The sequence below is a fragment of the Coloeus monedula genome, assembly GCF_965178545.1.
Source record: "Coloeus monedula genome assembly, chromosome: 25".
NCBI classification, from domain to species: domain Eukaryota; kingdom Metazoa; phylum Chordata; class Aves; order Passeriformes; family Corvidae; genus Coloeus; species Coloeus monedula.
The window spans coordinates 48,958-75,610 of NC_138805.1; the positions used below are offsets into that span (position 1 = coordinate 48,958).

The 26,653-nt window shown below is 45.4% G+C and overlaps 1 protein-coding gene across 3 annotated transcripts; it reads right to left on the reverse strand.

Annotated features, from left to right (window-relative positions):
* Positions 1–7,685: 7,685 nt before the first annotated feature.
* Positions 7,686–26,141, reverse strand: NFRKB (nuclear factor related to kappaB binding protein). 3 transcript variants are annotated; one of them, XM_082296867.1, is made up of 26 exons: positions 26,129–26,141; positions 25,300–25,440; positions 24,690–24,891; positions 24,471–24,598; positions 23,186–23,360; positions 22,890–22,991; positions 22,273–22,346; positions 21,777–21,861; positions 21,364–21,544; positions 21,057–21,165; positions 20,455–20,581; positions 19,419–19,484; positions 18,391–18,470; positions 18,259–18,299; positions 17,791–17,848; positions 16,783–16,957; positions 16,349–16,455; positions 15,776–15,899; positions 15,311–15,387; positions 14,472–14,692; positions 13,667–13,967; positions 12,819–13,037; positions 11,620–12,396; positions 10,678–10,784; positions 9,811–9,946; positions 7,686–9,080 (listed from the first exon to the last, which is right to left on the reverse strand). In XM_082296867.1, the coding sequence occupies exons 2-26, from the start codon at positions 25,420–25,422 to the stop codon at positions 8,955–8,957; spliced, it is 3,921 nt and encodes a 1,306-aa protein (XP_082152993.1). In that variant the 5' UTR covers positions 25,423–25,440; positions 26,129–26,141; the 3' UTR covers positions 7,686–8,954. The 3 variants fall into 3 exon arrangements, with proteins under 3 accessions (XP_082152993.1, XP_082152992.1, XP_082152994.1); XM_082296866.1 differs by having other exon boundaries at positions 17,791–17,851; XM_082296868.1 differs by lacking the exons at positions 22,890–22,991; positions 23,186–23,360; positions 24,471–24,598; ... (1 more) ...; positions 25,300–25,440; positions 26,129–26,141 and adding an exon at positions 22,434–22,521 and having other exon boundaries at positions 17,791–17,851.
* Between the last annotated feature and the right edge of the window lie 512 nt (positions 26,142–26,653).

The following is a 26,653-nucleotide window of genomic DNA, read 5'->3' on the forward strand; positions in this document are numbered from 1 at the left end:
AATTCATGAGCCCTCTTTGAACAAGGGGACATAATCACCGTGGAGAAAACCAGCAAGCAATAAATGTAAATACGTGCTAAATGTAAATATTATTTAGCTGGGAGGTAGTTGGTTCGAGGCCTCAATACCAGGATTCTCATTTCTCTGTTGCTGGAGCCCAGGGATTTCCTTCGTGTCTGTGCTGCAGCCATTACCGAGTCACTGTGGTGGGAGCAGGTCCCGTCCTGGGCACTGCAGAGCCCCAAAACATCCAATAACAATTCCCAACCTGTCTGCCACGTGCTTTTTTTTGGTGAGAGACTTGCATGCACCCCTCCAGTCTGACTGAAGGATGCTGAGCCCAGCCGAGGCACTGTGAAAACGCAATAAAGCATGAAGTTCAAGGCACTCACCCACATGTAATGGCAGCAGTCAGCCTCACAGCCTCTGCTTGTTCCCGCTGGGACCAGTTTATCCAATAAAAGCTGTCACGTCCTTCTCCTCTCGTTGTCTCAGTGTAGCCTCAACAGCATCCTGAGAGCAGAGCCGAAGTTTGGGAGGAAGGAGAGCCCTGAAGTCTGAGAACCAAGTCCGACTTGGTCAAAATCTGTGCGAGTTGCAAGAGCTAAATCGCCCTGAGCTCGAACCCCAGACAAGGATCAGCTGCAGGAGCAGCAAACACTGTCTGGGCAGGCAGGATCCTTCCGCATCAGCTCCCAGCCCTGGGAATGCCATGCACGCGAAAGAAAGGAAGAACTGCTTACATAAGGAAAGAAGGCCGGCTGCCTGCGGGGAAAAGTCTTCTGGTGGAGGCAGTTCCCAGGAATTCTAGCAACGGAGCACCATCCATCCACACCAGCAACGGGCCTGATTCAGTCAGGGACAAAGGCTGTTCCTTCCTGCAGTGTGGCTCAAGGATTTTGCTCTCAGCGCGACTCCCAAATTCAAATTTCACCGACAGTGCCCTCCCACCCAGATTCCTGCCAGGCAACCCCGAAACCACCCCATCTCGAACGCTCAATCCGGTCCGGCAACTTCCAAGGCATTACAAAAGATTGGGAGAGAGATAAAACTCACAGGGTGTCCTGTTACTTTGCATTCCAAAGAGTAAATAAAAGGCTGATTCAGTGGGAGGAGAGGAAAACGTCATCCAGCAGCGCTGTGCTTTCCAGCTGAACAGGCAGCCCCCAGAGCAAAGGCTGGTACCGCTGGGGATGGGCACAGTCATCTTGGGCTGATCCAGCCTCTCCATCTGCAATGCAAGGGAATAATTACTGACTGTGGAGAATGGGAGCTGTAAAAGTGTAGTGAGTTGCCCTCAATTGGCCACACGCTGCTTTGGGGCAGAACAGAGAGCTGGCACTCCCCTTCCCAAAGCTGTTCATTTGGATGGGAACTTCTCCTTTGATCTCAGATGCGTCTCTCGGGAGCTCGGGAATGAGAGCCCTGCTCCCAAAACATGATTTCGGCAGAGATCAAAAGTAGCTTTGCCCTCCTGAGATAATTAAAGCTGCCCAGAACCGAGGGCTCTAGTTCCCTGCTCCATCCCAGGGATGACATGGGCATGAGAGCAGGCAAAGGATGTGACAGTGCACAACAAGCACCTCAGCCCTCCAGCACACCCCAGACAGCTCCAAGACTCGCTTCCAAAATCCAGGGCGGTCATTTCCCGTGCCTCTGCTTCTGATGCCAGCCACCTGGCAGTCACGGGGCTCCCAAAGGAATAAATTCGAAACACTAGGATGTAAGCTTGCTGCCAGGACTATAAAGACAGCCAGGTCTCCTCGAGCTCTTCAATGGCTCGTGAAAGCAGAGAACCTCTTTTGTGAGCTCTGAATCAGCAGCTGTAGTGTTTGCCAGCCGAATTGTAAATGCAAGAGTGGACAGGCCTGACCACCTGGTTTCTGGCACCGTGTTTTGAAACCACTGGGCACGCCCAAGGCTCCAAGTCAGGTAAGGTCTGTCTTCTAACGAGCTGCGAATGTGTAAACTGAGGCCTTGACATAGCTTAGGGCAGAGAGATGCAGACAATGCACTGGAATTCCCCATTTCCTTTTGGTTTATTACAAACAGGGAGAGCTGCCCCAGCTCACCTGCCTCGCCTCCTTATTTTCCACAAATTCAGACTTTGTGTCGGTGTCTACAACCAAAGACAAGCATGCAGCTTGGACTTTTCACTAATTCCCCTTGTTTCTCTCATGTTGTTGGTGCACAGGACCAGGAATGTGATACATAGGGAGGGTTTCTGCTGTTTCATGGTCCAGCTCCTGCTGTCTTTCAGACAACGAACTGCCTGATGTTCCAGCTGTCCCAGGGTATGGTGACACTGCACATGCTGTTGATGTGCCCACCTAAAGCAGGAAAACAGGGTGTGAACTCCCCCCCAGATCTCAGTCTGGCAGAGGTGAGAATCAATCCGTGCTCTCCTGGATGGTGCTAGAACTCCCTGCTGGCTGGGATCATGCTCGCAGACCTGCTCTAGTCCATCATCCACCCCAACAGCAGCAACTCTGCATATAGTATTTGTCTGGAAACTTCCCTCCTCTCACAACAATCTATTCTCACATTAAGGTGTCTTTTGAGTTTTCATAACATCCAAACTACATCCTTCTCACTGCATGAAAAATTGGTGAACTGAGCAATTCTCTGAAGTTCAAGTATTTGTTGCTGACTCCCAAGGCCTGAAGGACAGCCCTCAGATTCCTTCCACCAGATGGCAGGGAGATGTTGGGAAACCTGCCTCACCTTGCAACCCATCTCAGCTCCTGAGAGAAGAGAGCATTTGCCTTGGGGAATCTATGAACTGGGACCACTGTTCCCACCCATTTGTTGTTCTCTATGCTGCTTGATTTAGAGCATAAAAAAGCAGGAAAAACATAAGCAGGGATTAAATCCAGTCCTAATGCAAAACTATGTCATTCTTGACAAAACTTTTAAAATCCAGGTGCATGGACACAGACAGTGTTCCCACTGGAACGACTGCCTGGGCTTGCTAACTGAGCAGAAAACTGTGCCCTTTCACCCTCCCCACATCTCTTTGACTCACCTCCACAACACAAGTTGAAAAATAAAAATACAATAAATCCTATCAACTAGCCTAACTCAGCTTTGTAATTATAATTACAAAGGACTCATCCCTCTGTCTGGGGTTCTCCTGGTCACAACTGTCTGAAAACAAAGACTAAATTTTCCTGTTGCCCTTCAAGGGAATAGGGTGCTAATTTTCTGCCACGGAAGTACTTAGGGCTTTTTGGGAAATACTCCGCTTTGCACATTAACACCTTCCCTCCTCCCAGCTGTCCTAGCACAGGTTGGAACAACAGCCCAGCTAATGTTAGGATTTTCAGTAAAGTACAGAGGCTGCATATGACATTGCAATGATAAAAGTGACAGGACAGATAGCAGCCTTTGCACCAGAGCACCAGCTTTAAAACCCTTTCACAGCCATTCAGGGGCCATCCTAAGCTGGAAGTCACTCAGTACTGGAATACTAAAAGAAGAAAGAGCTCAGCTTACCAAGTTCCTGATTGTCATTAGGGTACTCAGGACATCCCAGCCGCGAAGCAGAACTTACTTCCTTACACAAACAAAGCAGTGCAAAGTGAGGTCAGTAATTCATAAAGCTGCAGTGACTCGAGAGCTTGTGACTGTCCATACCCATAATTTCACAGTATAACTGAGTACACAAGAACAATTCTCACCACAGGCTGACTTACAAGCACTTTGCTTAAGCAGTTTAAAAGTCCTCAGTGCAAATTCCTTTTTTTCTTTTTGAGTAATCAAGCATATTTTTCTATATATAAAAGCATATTTCTATTTGCATGTCTTGTAAATACCAAGCATCCATTGCTTCCCCAAGCACAAACTGAAAAATTTTCCCTTGTTGCCATAAATTGCTTCAGAATGACAAATAATAATGTTAAAGCCACTTACCAAGTTCCAAACAATGCCAGCAGCTTTGCAGGTCCCTGTTAACTCTTCAAGCAGCAGGGAGAAAACCATGACCTCCAGCAGGTTTACTCTTCTATTTTCCAGCCTGTGATGGCCTTGCTGTGGGTCAGCACAGCCACTTATTGATGCTTCTCTGGGATTTGGTTGGCACCTTCTCTAAGTGTCATTATGAAACCACCTGGTCCTGGAGCTCTGAAGGACCAGCATGTTTCTGCTTCAAGGATCTTGGTGACTTATTTTGCTCCAGGTGTTGCAAACTGGAGGAGAGTGAGAAAAAGTAACGTTAGGAGATATGGGTTGTCTTGGTTTGAAAGACAGGTGTCTGCCAAGGAAGGCAGGAGTCTCCCTTGGAATGAAAAAAAAAAAAAAATTGCAACCCCCTTCCCTCTGGATTATTATCATTTTGAAATCAAGGGGCTTTCAGGCAAAGATATGAGGAACAGGAATAACAGTTCTTTACTATTCTGTATCTCTATGTGTATAACCAGTCAAACAAACAGCAATAACTCTGACAGTAACAGCAAACAATCCCAAACCCCGTCCCAGCCTTCTCGGCTGTCAGGCCCTTTCCCCTCGGGTGCAGTTCCGCTCGCAGCCGGCAGGGGCGCTGGCGGCTCCCGGTGAGCAGGGCAGGTGCGATGGTTTCCCCGCGGCTGCAGGGGGCGCTCCGGAGCGAGCTCGGGGAGCACGCGGCACTGGCGGCCTGGGATCCCGGGAAGGGATGGAACAAAGGCTTCACAAACCCCTGGGCAGCTGATCCCGGGAAGGGATGGGACAAAGGCTTCACAAACCCCTGGGCAGCTGATCCCAGGAAGGGATGGAACAAAGGCTTCACAAACCCCTGGGCAGCCGATCCCGGGATCCCGGGAAGGGATGGAACAAAGGCTTCACAAACCCCTGGGCAGCCGATCCCGGGATCCCGGGAACAGCAGGCTGGAACGGCAGGGATGAGCACAAATCCCGGGTGGCAGATGAGATGTATCAAACTCCAGAGCTGTGGTGGCAACCCCCGGAGGTCTGGGCAGGCAGGGCGAGCGGGGCTACAGAGCAGCGAGGGCTCGAAGCAACGGCGGGGCCAGGGCAGCTGCAGCCCAGCTCCCAGCGGGGCAGGGAAAGGTGGGCTTGGGATCCCGGGGTTTCTCTCCTAGAAGGAAGGCAGCCGGAAAAACAGAAGTCTCCAGTGCTGACGAATTCCTTCCAGCCTCTCTCTCTGTCCAAAGGCCAGGAACTCACAGCCCACAAGCGCAGGTTAAAGAGAGTAGCATGATTCACCCCTCCTTCTGTGGGCAGGTCTTTTGTTTTTCTTAAGCACCCAGCAATTTGTCCCCCTGGCAACATGTATGGGGAAATCCTTTAAGAGAAAAAGAAAATAGAAGAACTCCTAAAACCCCAACAGGGTGCAAGGCTCACCAAATTGGTTTGGTGAACACTTCCAGACATAAAGAAACAAATTGGTTCTTAAAATACTGACCTCTGACTGAGTTTCAGTTTTCAGGCCTCAATGCAGGATGCCGTGTACAAGATTAATCCAGGCCCAAATCCACATTGAATGGGTCACTTGACATAACCTGTGTCATCCCTAAATTAAATCATTAACAGCCCAAATTTGCACTACTCATTCAGAATTCCTTTAATAGTCCACAAGACCAAATGGCTCTATCCAGAGGGTGACTCACTCTACAGGAACAGGAGGGAGGTCAAATGAATTGCCCTCTGGAGGGATCAGCAGCTGCAAATGCAGGCCTGGGGTGAGAAATTCAGATTTATCTATTGAGAACTTCAAAGCACAAGTTAAGAAAGATGATTCCAGCCTACCACCTCTGGATCTACACACATGTGGTCTATCCACGTAACTAGGATGCAATAAATCTCAGATTGAGATGAGTCAGTTTCAAAGGGGGTAACTACAGAATTAAACCATTTTTCTGTCGGAGCCAGTTTCCAGCATGGACCCAGCAGCACATTCTCCCTTCCCCACAGCTCTGTAACAAACTGCTGTTTAGTGTTTAGGCTGTGGGGCAAAGTCTAAATTCCAGACTGCCATCCTACATGATGAACAGCACCCAGCCAGAAGGGTCCTGAGCTCAGGCACCACGTAACCAACTTGTGGCAGGCACAAGAATCAGGTCTGTTGTGACGTGGTTCAGGTTTGCCATATGACAAACAAGTAACAGGGTTTTTGCACTTAGTAAAAACAATGCCAGTGTTTTCAAAGGTATTTGGAAAATGAAGATCAACTGTTAAAACACATCCAATTAATGATTCTTTTGAAAGGAACACTTGAGGCAACCTCAAGGTGAGTTCACTGGATTATGAGCACATCCTACTGAGGTATATAAATACAGATTTCCCCCATGATTTAAATAAAACAAAGCAGTTTTAAAAATAAAGGTTAGAAAGCTTTTAAATGGCCTGTGGTTGTTTGTGTAACATGCTCAGTTTTTGTAAGCAGGTTTTACACAATATTCTCCTGGTGGAAATAAACTAATACACAGTTTTTAGGAGATGAACAAGGCTCTTTGATAACTAGTGAGCATCTCACTGTGACAAAAACAGGCTGTACGTAATTTTTTAATTAAAAAAGGTAATGGCAAAAATTCATCAGGCTGAAGGCCTCTTTAGTTTCAGGCAGGACAGGTGGAAAATGGGTAATGTCAGTATGAATACTTTCTCTAGGCCCTCTTCCCCTGCATGCTGCCCTTGCAGCTCTTACTTCAGGACTCATCCAGAACAGCTTTTAGGCTGCAGAGCGAGAGGATGTGGGAGCCTACACCACCTGGAACGCAGTTTAGTTTATAGATACCCTCCCCCAGTCTCAGCACACCCCACAAAACCACTGGAGCCCCTCTCTGCCCTTCTGCCTCGTGTGTAGAACTTATTAAAAACAAGGGCTCTTGACTTGCAGTAGCTTAGAGGTTATTTTTCAACCAGAGTGGAGCAGCTCATCAGACAGGTGGCAGCTGAACCATAACAGGCTGTACTTTGTTCTTGAAAGCTGGGAGTAAACACATCCTACCCGAGCCAGCACGTGGCCATTCAAAATCAGAGGCCCATCCAGTGATTGATGCTCTTTTCCCCAAAAATCAGACTTCAAAATAAAAGAGAAGGGACCTAAGAGGAGCAGCCAGGATGCAAAGGTTGCTCAAAAGCAGGATGGTGATCAACAGCAAGACTCTTGAAATCAGCAGCAACCACCTGAGACACACTAAACTTCTGGGATTAGATGCAGGTTTCTTGTTTCATTAAGCTCAGTACTGCCAAAGCCTCCTGTGTCCAGCAAGAAATTCACAAGAATTGACAGAAATTCAAGGGGCTTCACAATGTAACCATCTTTCAGCACTTGACTGTAGGTTAATTATTAATTTATTAATTATGAACAGAACATAGCAGGATTATCTTATGTTTTGAATTTAGAGGCTCTTTCACATAACAATAGCAGGAAGTTGCTTGTTGCCTCCTTAGTTTCTTCTTTTAACTTCACAACTAAAAGGACTTTGCAAGGTCCTCACCTCCCTCCCAAACCACCACCTTTCTGCTGGCTCCTGATTGATAAATGTACAAAACACATCCAGCCCATGACAAAGCAGGACAGCAAACCTTTATCACTCCAAATTGTTCCTGAAGCATATAAACTATAATTCAAGCACTTGCTTTCAAATGCTGAACTGATCTGTCCTGCTAACTCAGTATTTACATCCAGCCATTTCTTTTCTTACTGAAATACCTGTTTTCCTTCAAAGCTGCTCTGAAGTGGGTTAGATACAGTACAGAATGATCCATAACCCCAGCCTGAAGCCCAGCAAAACAGTAACATACAGAGCTCCCACCACAACAGTCCTGAATTGTACAATTTGGTTCTTTAAATGTATTACATTCTATAATATATAACTTGGAGCAAACCACATCTTTAAAAAAAAGACTACAAAAAAAAGACCAGGTTAAAAAGAACCATCTTACCAAGAAGATGAACAGGCTATTAGCCCTTGGCAAGCTAGACAATGATTGTACACAAAACATGCTGTAGAGAACTGAAAGGAGATGGCAGAGATCTGTAAGGCTTTCTACACTTTTATTCTCCTGGTCCAACACATCTTTTTATCTCATTCAGCTTCAGCGTCATGTCAGAACAGTCACAGATTCATCTCCAGTATGTGCAAAATTCAAAAATATTTACAGAGACAGATAAAACTGCAAAAGTAAAAACAAAACTAATGGCCAGGGTCATGGGTTAAACTATTTCTTCAGAACCCAAGAGACAACAGTTTGAGTGTATTTGAAAACATACTCTGACCTTTTAAACCAAGGTACAGTTTGTTTCCACGGATAAAAAGGTTTATTTGTTGAGGAAAAGTAGAAGAGGATCTTTCTGGTGAACACCAACTTTTTCCTTTCCACTACAGTCCCATTTGCTGACAGACTTGTTTACACAATGACTTCCTGCATCTTCTCTCCCTCTTCCCCATGGTCACTCACTCTGTTCCAGCAAAAAACCACCTTGACTCTCACCCTATGACAGCAACCTGACAAGGATTGAGTTACAATAGCTCTGGTGTCAAGGACACCATCCTGAGTCACTAGGTAACAGTAGTGACAGCCAGTAAAAGGAGACATCTTCTCCATGACTTTGAAAAGCCACTGAATAACCCCTTCCAAGCAACTTTTCCTGCTTAATGAAGATCCAGGATAACTGCTTTGTCTACAACCCAAAATGCACAGAAACTGTATTTGCCAAAAGTCCTTTGGATGGAAAGAGAACAAAGAACAGGAAGACATTTCTTAGATTATCAATTTCACAGAACCTGGATTTACACATCTGGCTTGAAAAATTTTGTTTTGCAGTACAGCATGGTTTTTTCCTGTGGAATTTCTACCCAGACATTGCAGTGCTGACCCTGGAGAAGGCAAGGGCAGAACCCAGTCCAATCCCAAGACGTGGCTACGGTTAGGCAGCCTCAGGTGGTTGGCTGGATGGAGGATGAGGCTCATGGAAGTTCTTAGAAACTGATCCATGTTCAAACCAGTGTTCACAGCTGATCCTGGGTCTGTTTTGGAGATGGAGCTGTTGTCACAACCACAGTGGACACTGCTTTAGTAGAGCCAGAGACTGTTCCCTGCTGGAGGTGGGAGGCTGGAACTGTTTGAATTCGCACCTGTGTGAGACGGAAAGAGAGAACTTGTCTCAAGAACAACCTGGTGACAAAATGACTGCACCTGCATTGTGCTCTGGTAAAGTACCTGCTTCTGCTGCCAACAAAAACTCAGTTATAGGAAAAAGACCAAGTACCAAAACCACTCCCAGAACAGAATCTGCCTCAAGAAGATCATTCCACCCACTGCCCACGTGGGATGGTGACAGGAGATTTCCAGATTAGAGAGGAAGGCCTGAAAACTAGTTTGAATAAAAACCTATTATGTGAGCTGCTTTCACACATTTTCAGAACAAGGACTTGGATCCATTGGATACCTCCCTTCTACAGACTTGTTACTATCAGCTTCAATGCAGATTAATAACTTGGAATTATGGAACACTAAGTTTCCAGACAGAAAGATGGATATGCAAAGCAGTTATGTGATTTCTTCAAGAAAAAGTGACCCACAGAAGCCAAAGTACAAAGCACTACAAAGACTGCGAGTGTATAGAAAAATCCTGACAGGACTTTTACAGTCATTATACTGGCAGTGCTTCAAAAATATTTAAAAACTTTAATCTGGATGGAGAGAAGGTAAAGGTGAAGATAGATTCCATGTGCTTAATGCAGACACTACAACCAAGCTGTGTGCCTGTTCTTTTTCTGCAACCCCATGTATCCAGTGTAAAGTCCTCCTCGAGCTGTTAAGTTGTAAAAAAGCAAATAGAATGATCATTCTAGGTGGTCTTACCTGCGTGGCTTGGCCTTGCTGCTGCAGCTGCTGTAGTTGCTGTGCAGTCAGGAAACTCACAGGCTTGTTCCCAGCGATCAGTTTAGTCCCTGCTGGCATTGTAGTCAGGATGATATTTCTGCCTAATCCACTGATGCTAAGGAAAAATAATTGTTGAAAGGTTACACAGCAGGCTTGATCTTTCCAACTCCAAGCCATTCCTCAATTGCTAGTAGATTATAGTTCTACCACATATACTAACCATTTTAAGTAGTGGGGTTTTTTTCCCCCATAAAACTGGCAAATACACTAGTGACAAATTTATGTCATTATTTATAACTGATACAGAATTAACTTAGCACACAAATCACACCCATTTACTCTGGACCGTGCACATCACTGGGTTAGCCTGATCAGACCTGAATACTTCTCAGTGCAGAAAACAGCTGAGCACTTGAAATATTAACTAAGGGAGACACTATCAGAATTTATGGAAGAATAAAAAAAAAGACTTCAATATCTGGATGCCAGAGGAATTCTCACTAAGGTGGTTAACTTCTCTTGAATGGAGAGATGGCTTCACATTACAGATATTTTTCAGTGTGTTAATTCTTGCTCAAACACACAGAACTAATCGAACATCTGGTTTCAAGGCACAGAATGTTTTTTCTTCAGTGTATCTGCTAGAACCTGCATCTCAAAATAATAAATAAAAATTACAATCTCTTTGCAGACACCATATCCCCTCAGTCTCTTGCAGCTGATAGACCTGTTAACAGACTGCCATCCTATTCCAGCCTCTGCTTGCTTGCTCCCCAGGAACACACTGAACAAAGGCCTTTCCTCAGCCAATTTCTAAAGCAGAGCTACAAGATGCAAAGCACTCACTTAGCGCCGAGGTTGCCCTTGATGATGGGGGCAGTGACCACGCTCTTGCCCTTCACTGGCTGGCTGATCACTGACAGGGGCACCGTGATCCGTGCTGGAAGTTTGCCCTGGGGAACAGGAAGAACATGTGAGGAGCTGTGGGGAGCTCAGAAGAGAAACTGCATGACAACATTGGCTGCTTTGTGGGAGTCCTGGGAGCAGAAACCAGCAGCAGCTTTGCTGATGAAATCTGTGCTCCATTCAGGCTCCTTAAAATTCACCTCCCTCTCATTCACTACACAGCTACCTGAACCCTGAAAATTCACATCATCTTTGCACCACAGGATCCATGACTTTGATCCTTACGAAACCACCACAGTGTCTGTTAGCTTATGTAACCACAATACAGTTTATGGTGCCTTCAGATTTGGGCATTAAAATAGCATTACAGGGGATAATCAGTAAAAAAGTTAGTACAAGTAACAAACACTTCTAGTTCTGAACTTTCTTATGACACCATTCCAAGGGAAATTATTCCCAAGGTGTGGGGCAAGACACGAGACAAGAGCTGCATGAGGCAGGACTTCAGACATGTAAAGTTTATTTCATTCACTTGAGAGAGGAGATAAGGGAAGTATCTGACTTTTTGAGGGCATTTAGTTGCACTTTGAACACCATGAAATGAGTTGCAGATCCATAACCAGAATACAAGTTGTGGCTGCCCCATCCCTGGAAGTGTTCAAGGCCAGGCTGGATGAGGCTTGGAGTAACCTGATCTATAGAAGGTGTCCCTGCCCATGGCAGGAGGTGGGACTGGATGAGCTTTCATGTCCTTCACAACCTAAATCATTGTATGACTCTGCCATATTAATTTGAGTGGATGCAGTTTTCAGCCATAAAACACCAGTTTACTTTGGCACCCCCTTCCCTCCCCACCCCCAGTGAGAGCTCAGCATTACTCACTGCCTGGGACGTAGATACCACGGTGGTGCTGACGGGCACCTGCCGCACAGCCGTGGCTCCTGTGCCCAGCGTTATGGGGGTCCCCGCAGCTCCCGAGGCCACAGCAACTGCTTTGGACACGGTGGCACTCACGGCGGGTAAGGAGGTGTGGGCTGTGCCAGCAACGCTCACTGCTGACGATGACGGCACCTGCTTCGCGTGAGTGGCTACAGTGATGGTCTGCCCGGCTTTGGGGGGTATCACCCCCAGCCCCTGCACAATCCTGATGGTGGCAGCTGGCTTGGCCTCTGTGGATGCCACCGTGGTTATGGCTTTGGTCTTCTGATCTGCCACGGTCATGCCCAGGGCAGGCATCAGGCGGAAAGCGGAGCTTGTTGGCTCTGCAGTCTTTAAGTCGGGAGTCACTTTAACCACGGTGCCTCCAGCTGGGCTGGAAGAGGCAGGAGAGGCCGTGCTGGTCTTGGCTGGAGACTCAGCAGCCTGGACAGGGTTGGATGTCACGTGCAAAGTTGCGGAGATGCCTTTCCCACCAGCGCTGCTTCCTGCAGCTGCTGTGAAGAGGTCTTGAGTCAGTTTGACAGTAGTGACTTGAGACTTGGCCAGGGTGGCCATCATGTCTGGGGTGATGCGCAGCACTGTCTGTCCCTTCGCGTCCGTGGTGATGGAGGACGGGGGCAGGCGCAACACGTCCTTCCCTTGGATCCGAAAATTGGTCGCTGTGAGTGGGATGCCACTTCCAGCCTGGGTCTTCACGCCAAGTTGTCCTGTAATAGCCACCTGGGAGAGATCAGAGAAATGGTTCTGGCAAACCAGGACAAGGTCCAAGGCACACTCAAAGCAGAACTTCCCAACAGGATGGTATTTGCTCCCACTAGAATGCAAGTGGAATGAGACTAGCACTCAGTACACTACTGAAAATGGTTCTGGCTGTGTATCAGACGGCATTCCCAGGAAACACTGTGGGGCTGGTTTCTTTTCCAAACAAAATGAAGGAGAGATCACTCACTAAAGTACCTGCACCAACACATCTTTCACCTATACGTGAAAACAGGGCTCAAGCACACAAAACCAGCACTGCTTCAGTCTGCACAGTCCATCAACTCACACAGCATTACAGCTCACAAGTGTTCACATCTGTGCAACAAAGAGGAAACAACCAGGTCGTGGAGCCCAATTCCTTGTCTCTCCCTCCCTCTCACCTGCTTGATGATGTTCTGGCCAGCCACATTCTGAATGACAGTGGTGGAGGAGGTGCTGGCAGCAGAACTGCCTGGAGAGCTGGTCACTGGCTTCACAGCAGGGCTGGGCACTGCAGGCAGCCCTGTCACAGTGATACTTGCCTGGCTGGCCATGGAGCTTCCTCCTCTTGGCACCTGCACAGGGCTACTTTGAGCTTTTACAGGCAGAGTCATCACAGCCTACAGAAGAGAGGAGGAAGACTATGAGCAGATGACCATAGTAGGAACAGTCTAGTGGTTCTTCTTTGTATTGTGCCACAGCTTGCAAGTTCAGAGGAGTTCACAAGAATTCCCTTGCAAGGATTCCAACTGCTTGGAATTGCAGTGAGGTGGGTGTCAGCCTCTTCTTCCAGACAAGAGAAGAGGAACTGGCCTCAAGTTGCATCAGGGAGGTTAACTTGGATATTAGGAAAATTTTTTTCACAGAAAGGGTCATAAAGCATTGGAACAGACTGCCCAGGACAGTGGTGGAGTCACCATCCCTGGAAGTGTTCAAAAAAATGTGCAGAAGATGCACTTGAGGATACGGTTTACTAATGAAAATGGTGGTGCTGCTGTGTTCATGGCTGGACTTGATGATCTTGACAGTCTTTTCCAAGCGTAATGATTCTGTGATTCTAAGTTCGACAGACTTTTTATGTAATGCACATTTTAATGATGAAAAACAGAGCACTGAACAGTATTGTATATGTAAAACTGTTTCTGTGCTCTTGCCTGCAGTTCGTGCATGCTCCAAAGAAGCACAAAATGCCTGTGCATCACACCAAAACACCACAAGTCAGATCAGACGTCAGAGCTACGCAACTCACCTGCGGGAGCACTTTGGTTTGTGTGGCTGTAGCTGGAACACGGATTTGAGGTACTGTTGTGGGCTGCTGCTGCTGCTGCTGCTGCTGCTGCTGCTGCTGCTGGGTGACCACTGGGGCTTGCTGGGACACAGCTGGAAGGCTGGACTGGGCAGTGACCACGCGTACCTGTGGCAGGCCCGACGAGCCACTGTGACTGACCACACGCGGGGCGGGCGCTGGCCCCGGCTGCGCCTGTGAGCTCTGAGCTGGGGACAGCAATGTCCCCAGCTGGGGCATGGTGGGGGAGGACACCAGGAGAACACTACAGAAAAGATGGAGCCAGTGGGTCAGCAAAGATGTAGGAAATTCACACAATCACAGAATCACTGAGGTTGGAAAAGACCTGTGAGATTGAGTCCAACCTGTGACCGATCCCCACCTTGTCACCAAGCCCACAGCACTGAGTGCCATGTCCAGTTGTTCCTTGAACAACTCTGGGAATGGGGACACCACCACCTCCCTGGGCAAGCTCTTTCAATGTCTAATCATGCTTTCTGTGAAGAAATTCCTCCTGATGCCCAGCCTGAACCTCCCCTGGCACAGCTTGAGACTATGCCCTCTTGTCCTGTTGCTGTTTCCTGGGTGAAGAGTCCAACTCCCACCAGCCTCCAACCTCGTTTCAGGGAGTTGTAGAGAGTGATAAGGTCACCCCTGAGCCTCCCCTCCTCCAGGCTAAATAACCCCAACTCCCTCATTACTGAATTATACAAATTACTGAAAAACAGCCAGCAGCATTCCCAAGTGCCATAGGGGACAGAAGCAGTACCTCTGGCTGGGTTTTGCTGGCTCTGACCCAGCACCAGATACACTCTTGCTGACTGCAGACACCGGTGGGGGTGAGATGGGTGTTGCTGGCAATACGGGTGCAGTTGGTGTCACGGGAGTCACAGGAGTTGGTGGCATGCTGGAGTCACTGAGGCTCAGCTGACTGGGCTCTGCTGTGCTGGTGGGGAGGGCTTTCACAGCACCCTCCTTGCTACTTGACTTCTACAAAGAAACCACATCCAGCATCACAAAAACTGGGGTTGATCGCTGCACCCTGCAGTAGGCTGAGCACTTTAACCTGAGTTCTGTATGGTGAATGAGGCCCCACTGAAATCAAACATGACTGACTGCCTTTCCTCAGCTGCAGCCACAGATGAATTGGTGTGTTTGGCTGCTCCTGCTCACAGGGGAAAGTGCACCCCAGTTGTGACAAACATTCAGAACATGCAGATTTCCACCTTGGTTAATGTGCCAACAGCCAAGTACTTCAGATGTGTTTAGTATCAGCTTCAGCACAGCAAGGGGGAGAACAGACATGTTCCACACAGTCTGTTACAAATTAACCTCAAAACGAGATCTGAAAGACTATCCCTTTGATAGGGAGCACAAACGAATTCCATTAATCTTTCTGCTGAGAGGATAGCAGTGGAAGCTGGGTGGAGGAAAAGTTCCCTCTCTCCCTCAATTTTGGGCACTGACATTCATATACATCATGAATTGCTAACTCAAATGTGGTAATTTTCATCACCAGCCATGGATGCAGAATTTATGGATTAAATTACAACTAATCTCCTTCTCAATCCCAAAAGCAGCTGTGCAACCCTGAGCAAAGAAATCTACCATTTTAGCTGGAGGTTTTGGCTTCTGAAGAGCTTTCTTGGCCTTTGCTGCAGCAGCTTGAGCGTGATGGATCCGTTCTGCAAGGACAAATTAATGGTTAGAGCTCCTGAACAAAAGCAAACTGATTTAAGGAAGAGGCTAAGTAAGAGCTGCAGATTCTTCTTCAGACAAGGAATTAAATACACACAGTCATGTAACAGTGCAAAGAAAAACATATAGTAAAATTAGCCAAAAAGGCTGAAAATAAGACACATAAGAACATACATCTGCAGTTCTTGCACGTGGGATGGTATTTTTCAAACAAATGCTTGAGAGTGACACGCTGCTCTCTAAGACTGGGTTTAAGTGCTGAAGGACTAACATGAACAAACTGACTAGAAAGAAAAGCTAGACTCACAAATTAATGTTCATTATCCATCTTTATAAACATTTTTAATTCTTAAGATACCACCAACCCGGGCTTACCAAACTCTTCCTCGCTCCTGTCCCGGTGCAGGTAGATCCACAACTTCCGCCCAATATCGTATTTCACACAGGGATCTTTCTCATAATGCAGTCGGTCCAGAGCACCACTAACAACAGTGTTAACCTGAAGTTGAGAATTCACAGATTACAAGATGTCCCTCGCTGGACTGGCCAAAACTGTCGAATAGCAAAGTGATCCTATTTGGTATAAAACCTGAGTAAGCTGTGAGCAATCTCCATCTGAGTGAGAACTGACTGAGAGCAGATGTTGCAGCACAGGATGCTGTTTGCCACCTTGGATTAAATGGAGCTTCCACCAAAGCTCTGGAAATTGACTTTCTCAATCTAAAATGTGAGCAGCTCTATGATAATGCTACTTCTGTGGCTTCTCTAGCTGGTTTTTCATCATCCTAAGTTGGTGCAGGTTTGCAGCTGCTCACCATAGTAGTACACAGCTCCCTTTTGCTGATCACAGCAGCATAAAAGCTACTGGGCCTTTGCCACTGAATACTGCCTGGGTCTGTGCAGTGTGTTTTTATGAGAATCTGAGACCAGACATGACATCCAACTTACCTGAGCACTGGTGACATCTGGAGCTAGGAACTGGGAATCTTTGAGCAGCTCACAGATTTCAGCTCGAGTTCCCTCTCCATTAGGAAGGCGAGCAGCAGCATCACGAACTGAAACACAAAACCAGACCTTCAACTTCCAGCTGTTACTGGGCAGCTGTACTCAGGTACTCCAGCAGATACATTTTGGGACTGCTCTATGACCCTTGCTCTCACAGTGCCTACTTCCTCACTAAAATCTAGCCCCTAAAATCCCCCAAAATATGAGGAGAGGTTATAAAGGATCATTTTAAAGTACATCAACTGTGCCAACTTTGTGCTAAGAGTGATGAACTTGGGGAACAGCATTCATCCCCAATGTAGATCCTAAACTCGTTGTTTGAGGGGTCAGAGGAATGCTTTTCTTCTTCAAAAAAGTTTTTTTGGCCATGACCTTACCAAGGGACAAAATGGTGACATATGCTGGTCTGTCTGAGCGCAGGAGAGAATGTTCCCGGGCTTTGTTTAAGGAGGTTTCCTTGTCAAACACCCCCTTCACAGGACCAACAACCGACTCGAAGCCGTGCATCCGGAAGGTGAAGGCTTTGTGGGGCTGGCTGTAACGGTAACGCTCCTGGAGGAGGACACAAGAGTACTGACTTCACCAGGCAGCAGCAAAGCCTTACATTATATTACAAGGTAAGTTGTTTTCATTCTCTAAAGAAAGCCTATTTAAACTAAAGGCTCAAATACTGCTGTATAAACTTATTTTGGATCAAGAAAAATCACAAACTACTTCATGCAAAATACAACGCTCCTCCGAAGCAAGGTGTGCAGGTGCAATGCATTCACTGTCAAGCAGCTGCACAGACTAGAGAGGTGCCAGAAATACAACAGAGATACACCTTCTGTCCCCTTCCCCTTCCTCTCTTTATCTGGCTAAAGAGAGAGCTCCAAAATTTAACTTAATTCTCTCCTGCAGACAGCACATGGAGAGAAGGGAGAAGAATCCCCATCATGTGTTTTCCCTCTAATTCCCACTTGCCTTACAGACAAGATAACTGAGTGGATGGGTGCACTTATTGACACTTATTTTCTGCTTGCACACATACATGCCCAAAAAATAGAGAGACAAGTCATCCTCCCATGATGGGGGATGGCAAAGGAGACAGTGGGGTTGGCACTACCAACTGACACTATCAATTTCATTGACTTTATCCAATTAATTTTTACCAAATTAATTTTACCCACCGGAAATACTGATGGTTTTGAAACAAGCAGCTAGGCTATATCATTAGCAAGTTTTATGCAAGGCCAAGATACTGACTTCAAGGCAGAAGCAACATATCACTTCTTCACATTAACTACATTTGTGTAGAGTATAGAACTGCCATCCCACACAAATTCTCCTGGTTTAGTGGCCAACTGTTTCAGCATCTGCCTTTAAAATTACGATTCTCTTCTTACCTGCTCTTGAAACACCCGTTTCTCCTCTCCAGTGCTAGGCCGGACTACATAGTCTGTCCTTCTGAAAGAAAGGGCACCATCACTTCTGAGCACAGCGAGCCCACAACAGTCCCAAAGGATTAATCCCCTCATCCTTCCGCAAATTCTTCTAAACAGATTCTGAAAGCATTTATGGTAGCAAAAGCAAGCCCTGCAGAGATCTTAAAATATGCTCTGTGCACTACCTGAAGGCAAGCAAGGACTGTAAATAATATCATTATCAGAACCTAAGTTAAATTGCAGCTTTGCTCTGCTAATATATGCAAACTTGGATAAAATCAGTCGCCTTTATGAAGTCCAGTTACTGCATTTATAAAATCAGACTATCAAATTTTAAAATTGTTTTATTTTAAGATCCAGAGGCACAAGGCCCAAACCTCACAGCTTCAGTAGCACTACAAAGGCTTTCAAGCTCTGTTACACACTTACACTCTGGGCAGTGGCATGGCATCTGAGCTGTCTTCATTCTCCTATGGAGAAAGAGAGAAATGTCAGCATTGGGTAGAACACAGAAACCTGACTGGTTTTGTGCTCCTAGAAGGTGATTTTTGTCTGACTTACTTTGAAAAAAGTCTGGTCTTTGGTCTCCAACCAGAGATGAAACAGCGCTGCCAATTCCTTCTCATGATCTTGGTAACTACCTAGTAAGAAATCAGGAAAATGTAAAAATAGAAGTCTTTTAATTGTTAGGAAGCCAGCTGCTTGTAGTTCCCAGTCCTCTCCTGTTCCCTTCCCTTCTTGATGCATCACCAGTCACAGATGCTCAAACTGCAATATTTGCACACCTCCAGGCTTGCTTAGGAAATACTAAATCCCAGTGATTCCCCTGTGCTGGTACAAAGGAGGGTGCTTCAACTCCTAGCACAGAAGGCAAGATGCTGTTTGGGACACAGTCACCTGTTCCCACTCTCCAAAGTAATCCCAGTTACTGAATCCCTGAGCAGAAACACATCCCTACATAACCTCCACCAAAAACTGTGGAAGGGATCAGAGGAAAAACTTCCTGACTCCAAATCTCTGCCAGTTTAAGCTTGCAAATATGATCACTAGAATCACCATAGTTAAGAATGAAAAATTCTGTGTTATAACTAAAGGAATGAACATAAACACAAAACATCTGTAATTCAGTCAGTATGAGCCTCAGCACATTGATCATCAATTTGCTCTTTGGTTCCCACTTTTAAAAATGAGAATAGTATCAGTTTGTTTCACAGAGAAGCTTAATTCATTTGCAATTGTAATAATCACTAATTACTCTGAATCATCAGAAGGTATGCTCTACAGAAGGGAGAATATGAAGGTGTTCAGACAAATTTGAAAGCTGACAAACATGGTTAAGTCAGCAACAGAAAGAAATGCAGCCCTGTGCCTTCACTCATTTATGGTCTGTCTGCTGCTGATACTGACGTCTTGTGAACACCTTGAATCAAAACACGTATTAGCTCAGCAAAAAGAAAAGAAAATGCCTAACCATGGAAATAACAGCTCTGTGTTTCTCTCCAGGCTGCAGCAAGATGAAAAGTAAAGTCCTGGAGAAAACAACAAACCTTTACTATAATACACATCACAGAAGAACACAAGGTACTCACCAACCAATTTCCACTGCTGAGTTTTTTCCTTGAATTCAACAAAAGGTGAGAAGCTGGAAGGGGCATCTACAATGACAAATGTGCATGTCAGGGACATTATACAATTGTCCAACCTCAAAAGCCTACTGTGGTAATGCAAACTGTCAAGTTAAAGACTCACAGTGACAGAGCATTTTAAATGATTATGTAAGTGCATCTCTAAATTTATCCTTGCCCAAAGAGAAGGTGAGCATCTAAGAGTGTAAGGGCAAGCACAAGGAAAGAACAGAACAGGATAATGAGCCTTCCAACAACAGGCTGTCAGCTGAGAGCCTGTTCCTGCTGTTCACCATGTTCAGACCACTTATTTAGTGCACTGGGATGAGAAAATTGCCAGTTGAGAACTTTATCTTCAAGCTGAAGAGGAAACAGAAATATGAGGCCCCAGGGACTGTTATTGTACAGTGAATGGGAAGAGAACTTGGGATTTACAGTATTCACCAGCATTATGGACAGTATGCTGCATGGCCAATCTACTCTGTCTCTGCCTTTAAAACTTCCCACTAAGCAAATCAGAACCACAGAATAATTTAGTTTGAAAGGAATGGCTGAAACTCAGCTGGCCCAAGCCCAAGGTCCAAGCTGAGCCAACCTCATGTTTCAGTGGATTGCTCAGGGCATCATCTAGTTTATTTTTTATTATCTCCAAAGACAACTACAACGATTTCACACTGTGGGGGAAGAGACTAATCCCTTCCTGCTTCAGACACCCTGCCTGAAGCCACAATCTGAACACAAGAAACTGTCTGTCTAGAGGCAATTTCACAGACATTTTCACATACTTGGGAATCATGCTGAGTCTTATCTACTGTCCCCATGCAAAACAAGTCTACCACAACCAAGACATGTCAGCGAAACAGCCTATCACAGAAACACTGCCAGCAATACAAGGATTCATTGTGGCAATGAATGAAAAGTTGATTTGAGTATAATACAAACCAGCACTGACTAGAACAGAGGAACAAGCACCATTAGTATTTTTACCATCTCTTCTTACCTCTGCTGTCGCCTGTCAAATACTGCAAGGCGGGTAAAACCAATTCAGACCAGTTAGGGGCAAAGGAGAACCAGTTATTTAGTGCACTGGCATGAGAAGACTGCCAATCGAGAACTTTATCTTCAAGCTGAAGAGGAAATAGAATTATTTAATTAATGATCTCACACTTCCAACTATGACTGTCTTCACAGAAAACAAACCAGCTAAACATATGCAGGGGACAAAAAGGTTTTTATGTATGTAAATTCATCACCTGACTTTTTCAAGTAACCACAATATGGTGTTTCAGACAACAGCACCAAAGAAGGGGAAAACACTTCCCCATCTCTGCCTTAATATACAAAATGTATCTAACCATGATCTATAGAATGGCTATGGAAAGACTTACAGATTCAACTGACTACACTCACGAAACATGTTAAAACCGGAATGTGGTAGCACTCCCACAGGGTTTAATTTCTTTAATATGTAATCTAAATCTTATTATAATTTACAGCAGAGTAAGTCTGGAGAAAAATCACTATTACAGAGCTATAACAAGCTCCTCTATTCTTTAATTTTGCTTCCTGCAAAGATTCCTAGATAAGTGGGTGGTTCCTTACCACAGAGAGAGTAGCAGGCCCTTCCAGAAACAGTATCTCCAAAAGAAGGAAAAAGAAGCTGGATGATATTTCATTTATTTCAAGGCATGGCTTAATATCTTCAAGAGGTCTTCAAATGAAAGAGAAAACAAGCAGAGTAACTTCCCTGAGCAAATATTCACCTCCATATACAAAGATGAACACCACACTTTTCACACATCCCAAACTGCACAAAAACACAGCCTGCAACAGTCCCACAAAAATGCAAGCTGAAACATGTTGCTTTTTCCATCCATGCAAGGTGTTCAGGGCCCTGTGAAGCACTTACTCCTCTTTGACAGATACTAGAGGGAGGGGGGAGAGATCCTGAGACATTGATGGGAGTCCATCTGCATTGCCAAGAGAGTCAGCCAAATCTTCCACCTCAGATTTAATAACCTTCAGCTTCTTTTTTTTCTTATCTTCCTTTTCCTTCACCTTCTTCTTGAGGGTCACGAGGTCAAATAAAGCTTTAGATATGATAAAAGTTAAAAAGAATAATTAGACAGCTTCTTACTGTACTTTTATGAGTCATAAACTATGTAAGTATATATCTAGAAATGTATGTTGTGTGCACATGTTCACACCTCAATCATTCCACCTTCCCGCTGCTGTCATAGATCTTTACTTTTCCCCTCAACAGAAAACCTCTAGTTTTTAAACCAACATATATGAAATTAAAAAGGCAAAGGATCCACTGACCTGCTAAGGAACCTTTCCTGCCAGCATTCACTCGAGTCATGATGTCCTCAAGGGTCAGGTCTGTTGTGACTAGATCAGGGTGATCCTACACAGGACAATGGGACAGAAATTAAATCGAGAAAGGACAAAGTGTTAAGACAGCAACAAGGTGAAGAAGTACCCAAGTACTAAAATGCACCAAGCTCAACCTGGATCAGCTTATTAAATTATTTACTGCAATAAAAGTTGGGAAGTCTTCTAACACTGAAATATAGAATTTCATCTCCCCAAAACACGTAATTAAAATTACAAAATCCTTCTATCCAGATAAACATGACCAGGAGCTGCATCTATATACTGATAATTGAACCCAGGTTACAATAAAGGGCTGACAGGTGGGTGCACACAAAAAATAGCAATCATTTTGTCACCCAGAAGTACTGATCTTTATGGCAAAGAGATAAAAACATCAAAGATAAAATGTGGTCCCACCCCCCAAGAGTTTTTGACATCTTACAGGCTGACGTTTTCGTTTCTCATGGTGCTTCTTCAACATCATCTTCAAATCACTTTCCCCAAGTTCTATCTTGTCTGCAATGAAAAGAATTATTTGCAGTTTTCCCCTACTGTTACCTCCCACACTTCTTAGAATGCCATCTTCTATCCATTTACACTTACAGCAATCTCTAAATTTCAATAACTAATTTCTCCATGTATGAATTTCTTTCATTCATTCATTCATTTCAATGCTTCATTGGGTCATCAGATTTCACTGCTGATGCAACCATGGAAGAGAAAAGAAGCCAGAACCAGCCTGAAGGGTTTGTAGACTTGATTACAGTCACTTTAGGAGGGATTCTCAAGTATTTTGAACTGGACTATGCTAGTGCTTCAGCCACTAAAGGCAAAATACAACAGAGAAGTCAGTAATATTACAGAAACTATGACTGTTGTTGGTCTTGCAAGAAGAAAAAGATTAAATAAACTGGGAAAAGAGCCAACTGTTGTGGAGACTGCAGAAATGAAGCACGACAAGATTTCGCATCAAACAACACATTTTCAAGGTAATTTCTTGCAGGGTCTCAAGGTAATTCTCCCCCCTCTATCCATACTGACCTCTCATTTGGTTCTCACCTGCAGTTTTCATGTCCAAGGTTGACAATGTGGGGATCACTCTCAGGGGAACTGGTGGACTTGAACAACGTGCTGGAGAACTTGGAGGCCAAGAGATTAGATCTAAAACAGAGATATAAATTTACTTCTGCAAGACCCATCGCCAATCTGTGCAACTGTTATCCTGTGTTCATTAGATCCCAGCCAGTGGAAGTAGAGCCCAGAATCCAATCTTTTATCAAAGGCTCTCTCTCCACATCAAAAATATGTCTTCTTCCATTCACACCTGGAGTCTTTAGTTCAGCCCAGGGCATTACCTTCTTCATCAGAAGACAAGGTAGTGTCGCCACACTCCTCTTTCACTTCCCTCAGGATCTTCAAGTAGCGCCGATGTGTCCGTCTGTCTCGTTCTTCTGAGTCATATGATGGTGGGAAATGCTTTCTCCTTAGGGTCATGTCAGGGCCTCCTTTCCTGGCTAACTCCAGCAAGTGCTGAAAGGAGAGGTTCATGTGACATTAGCTATGTCAGCTACACTGCTGTAAGCCAGGACAGGTAAGCCCAGCTTAGATACTTCCAGCGAGGTTACCATGTGGTGCCATCAGCACCTCAGATCTGTACAAGAGACAGCTTAGGAAGGATCAGTATCTGTCACACACAAGATTTTAAACCTAGCATTTTAGACCATCATTTAAAGGGGAGAAAAAAACCCCAGGTGAAATTTCTGCACCTTCTTCTACACACATAATAATATTTGTCATTTTATGTGGACTGTGGAGAAGAACTTAAATCATTGGTGTGAGATGTAGTTTCCAAGCAAACATGTAACAATGACATGGAATACTCTCTCTTTTGAAAAAAACATTTTACCTTTCATGGCTACAGAGGACATAACTTCCTATGTATTCCATACTGCTGTCCAGTGAAGTTGTGGATGCCCCATCCCTGCAAGTGTTCACGGCCAGGAGCAACCTGGTCTAGTGAAAGGTGTCCTTCCCATGGCAGGGGATTGGAATGAGATGAGCTTTAAGGTTTCTTCCAACCCAAACTGTTCTGGGATTCTCTATTTCCCATAACACTGTAGGGCATTTTATAAAGACAGACTTTCTTCTTCCTCCCTACTCGCCATATGTTTCAATGTCTAAGTGCAATGAAAGATAAATGAGCAACAAACACATTTCAGTTGGCAACAATTTGCTCATAGAAGTATTCATGGAGGAAGACTTTACCAGGGATTTGCAGGCATGAGAATGAGAGGTTTGGATCCACATATTCTCTACCTGTATTTAGCAACTGTACTTGTTTCAGAAATGGTAAACAAACAAAGGCAGAATGACTTGTTAACAAAATAGCAAGTTGTAAAGGAGCAAATGCAGGAAGTGGGGACAAGGTGGACATGAAAAAAAGTACACACAAGTGAGAGCTATGAGAGTTACACAACCCGAAATCTGCAAATATAACAACGGGTCTGGTGTTCTCGCTGGGCCACTGGAAAAACCAGAAACATTACTCATTCAGTTCATTAAAGGAAAAGCCTCAGAGAACTGTGACTGCACCAAGACATGTTTTATAAAGACAAGCCATTCATCCCAGAGCACACTCACATTGCGGGAGGCGAGGATCTGCTTGAGCAGCCTGTAGAAGTACTGCTGCTGGGCACTCAGGTAGCGCTTGTACTGTGACTTGTAACAGAGCTGCCGGTACTTCACCACCTCAGGATTGAAGTGTCCATCTGTACCAAAGACATAACACACACCTGGGTTTTCAGCTGCTAGCTGAGAACTTGCCCCAAACCCGCAGGGAAGCTCACGAGGCTGACTGACCCCGGAAGAGTTTCTGGGCGATGTGCAGGGGGTTCCCAAACCGAAAGTTCTCCCCGCTGAACAGCGCCGAGATGAGCTTGTTCTGGTGCTCTCGGTTGTTCTCAGGGAAGTGAGGCAGGAATTTTTTTAGGTGCTCTTGCTGCTCATCTGTCAGGACCTCCTGCCATGTTGACAAGCTGACAACCTCAAAGAAGATCTCAGGCTAAAGAAAGCAAGAAACAGCAGTGAAGAAAATGCAGCCAGGTCCTTGGCCGTTTTCTAGCCCTTGATGCTTTTTAAGTAACACCAGTCACGAGACAGTGTTTCACGAAACACAGGAAACAACAGAGCATAAAAAGGAAAGGTGAGGACATTGATACTACTAACAAGAAGAAAACAAATTCAAAACTTGTAACAATCTTCTTAAAGGCAATTTTAAAATAATAAGAATATAACAGAATTGATTTAAAAGATATTGTCCTGAGATTAATCAAAGACCACCTTGACACCTTTTCCAAGGCAGTCAGAAACAGCTCCCCTTTTCAGTTTGCTCTGTGAGCCCCAAAAAGGGAGTTGAATGTGTCATTTATATAGAGGTTATGATAAGGTGAAGTGCCTCAGCACTACTCACATCCTCCAGGAGGTCCTCGGGCAGACTGACCCTGGTGGTGCCCAGCATGCAGTCCTCCATGATCCGTGTGCAATTGCCCTCCAGCTCCAGGGGGTCTGTGAGCATGTGATCCAGAGAATCCATCCTCCACCCCTCCCGCTCCTGGACGAGGACAGCAAAACCCTCAATGAATGAAAATCCCAAACGCAGATATATTCATCCTGATGTGAGGAGTGACAGAGGAGCCACCTTTCATGGGTGGTTGTTTAAATGGAAGCTATGGAGTTGGCCTGCAATTATCTATATACATATATAGCAAAGTGGTTTTTTTATGTATCTATACACATACAAACGTATATATATATGTGTGTGTATATACACATGTATACACACACACACACATATATATGAAACCCATACACACACACATATGTGTATATAAAAACCACGTATATAGAAACATTCTCTCTTCAATTACAACACAGGCCATGCCAACGGAGAAATGCTTTTCCAGACAGGTAGACTAGGAAGTAGAGCTGACCCATCTCACTTTGCTTCCCACCTACAGGAACCGTTTTCAACACTGCTTAACACCAGGAAAGACTACATTTAAATCCTGAAGGTGGTTTTAAGGTGCAGAACCGAAGGTCAAGTCTAAGGTGGGGTTTGTCTCAGGGTGAACGCGTGACAGGGCCAGGAGACCCGTCCCCACCGGCGCGGCACAGCCGGGCCGCTCTGGGCTGCGAGGAAACGCACGCCACACGCGAAATAAAGAACAGAGCAATAAAAAAACCCGCTGAGAACCGGGTGGGACAGCAAAGAAAACAGAGAAAACAGGTTTATTTCATACCACTCAGGCGGCCCGGCCGAAGACGGAAGGCAGCGGCGCTGCCGCGCGTGCGCGCACGCCCCGCCCCACCGCGCATGCGCGCGGCCATCGCTCGGTGGCCTGCGGGAGGCCGAGTTCGCGTTTCCCTAAAGATGGGAGATCTGCGGCTCGCTGAAGGCACGGGTTAGTCGTAGATTTATAGCGCTCGACTGCAGTCCTGTTCAGTGGATTAGTCATTGGGGTGCTGTGCTAGTGTTACTGTTAAGTGTTGAAAGGCTGAGTATTTTAAACTTTAATGCAGCAAATTTTCCTACAGCGCACAGAGGTTCCTCCTGGGTTCCTACGCCTTTACCCGCTGCCAGCGCCCTCCAAGGACTCACATGTACAGTTTACAGAATAACACTCCTTTACTAAAATCTTGACAGGTTAAGGCTGAGGATTGCTGGTGACAGTAGCTGCCAGCAAAGATGTGTTCAAAGCAAAGGGCAGACAAGCTCTAATCCCTGACAAAACCTGGCTCACGATAAATCAGAGTGCAGGTCTTAC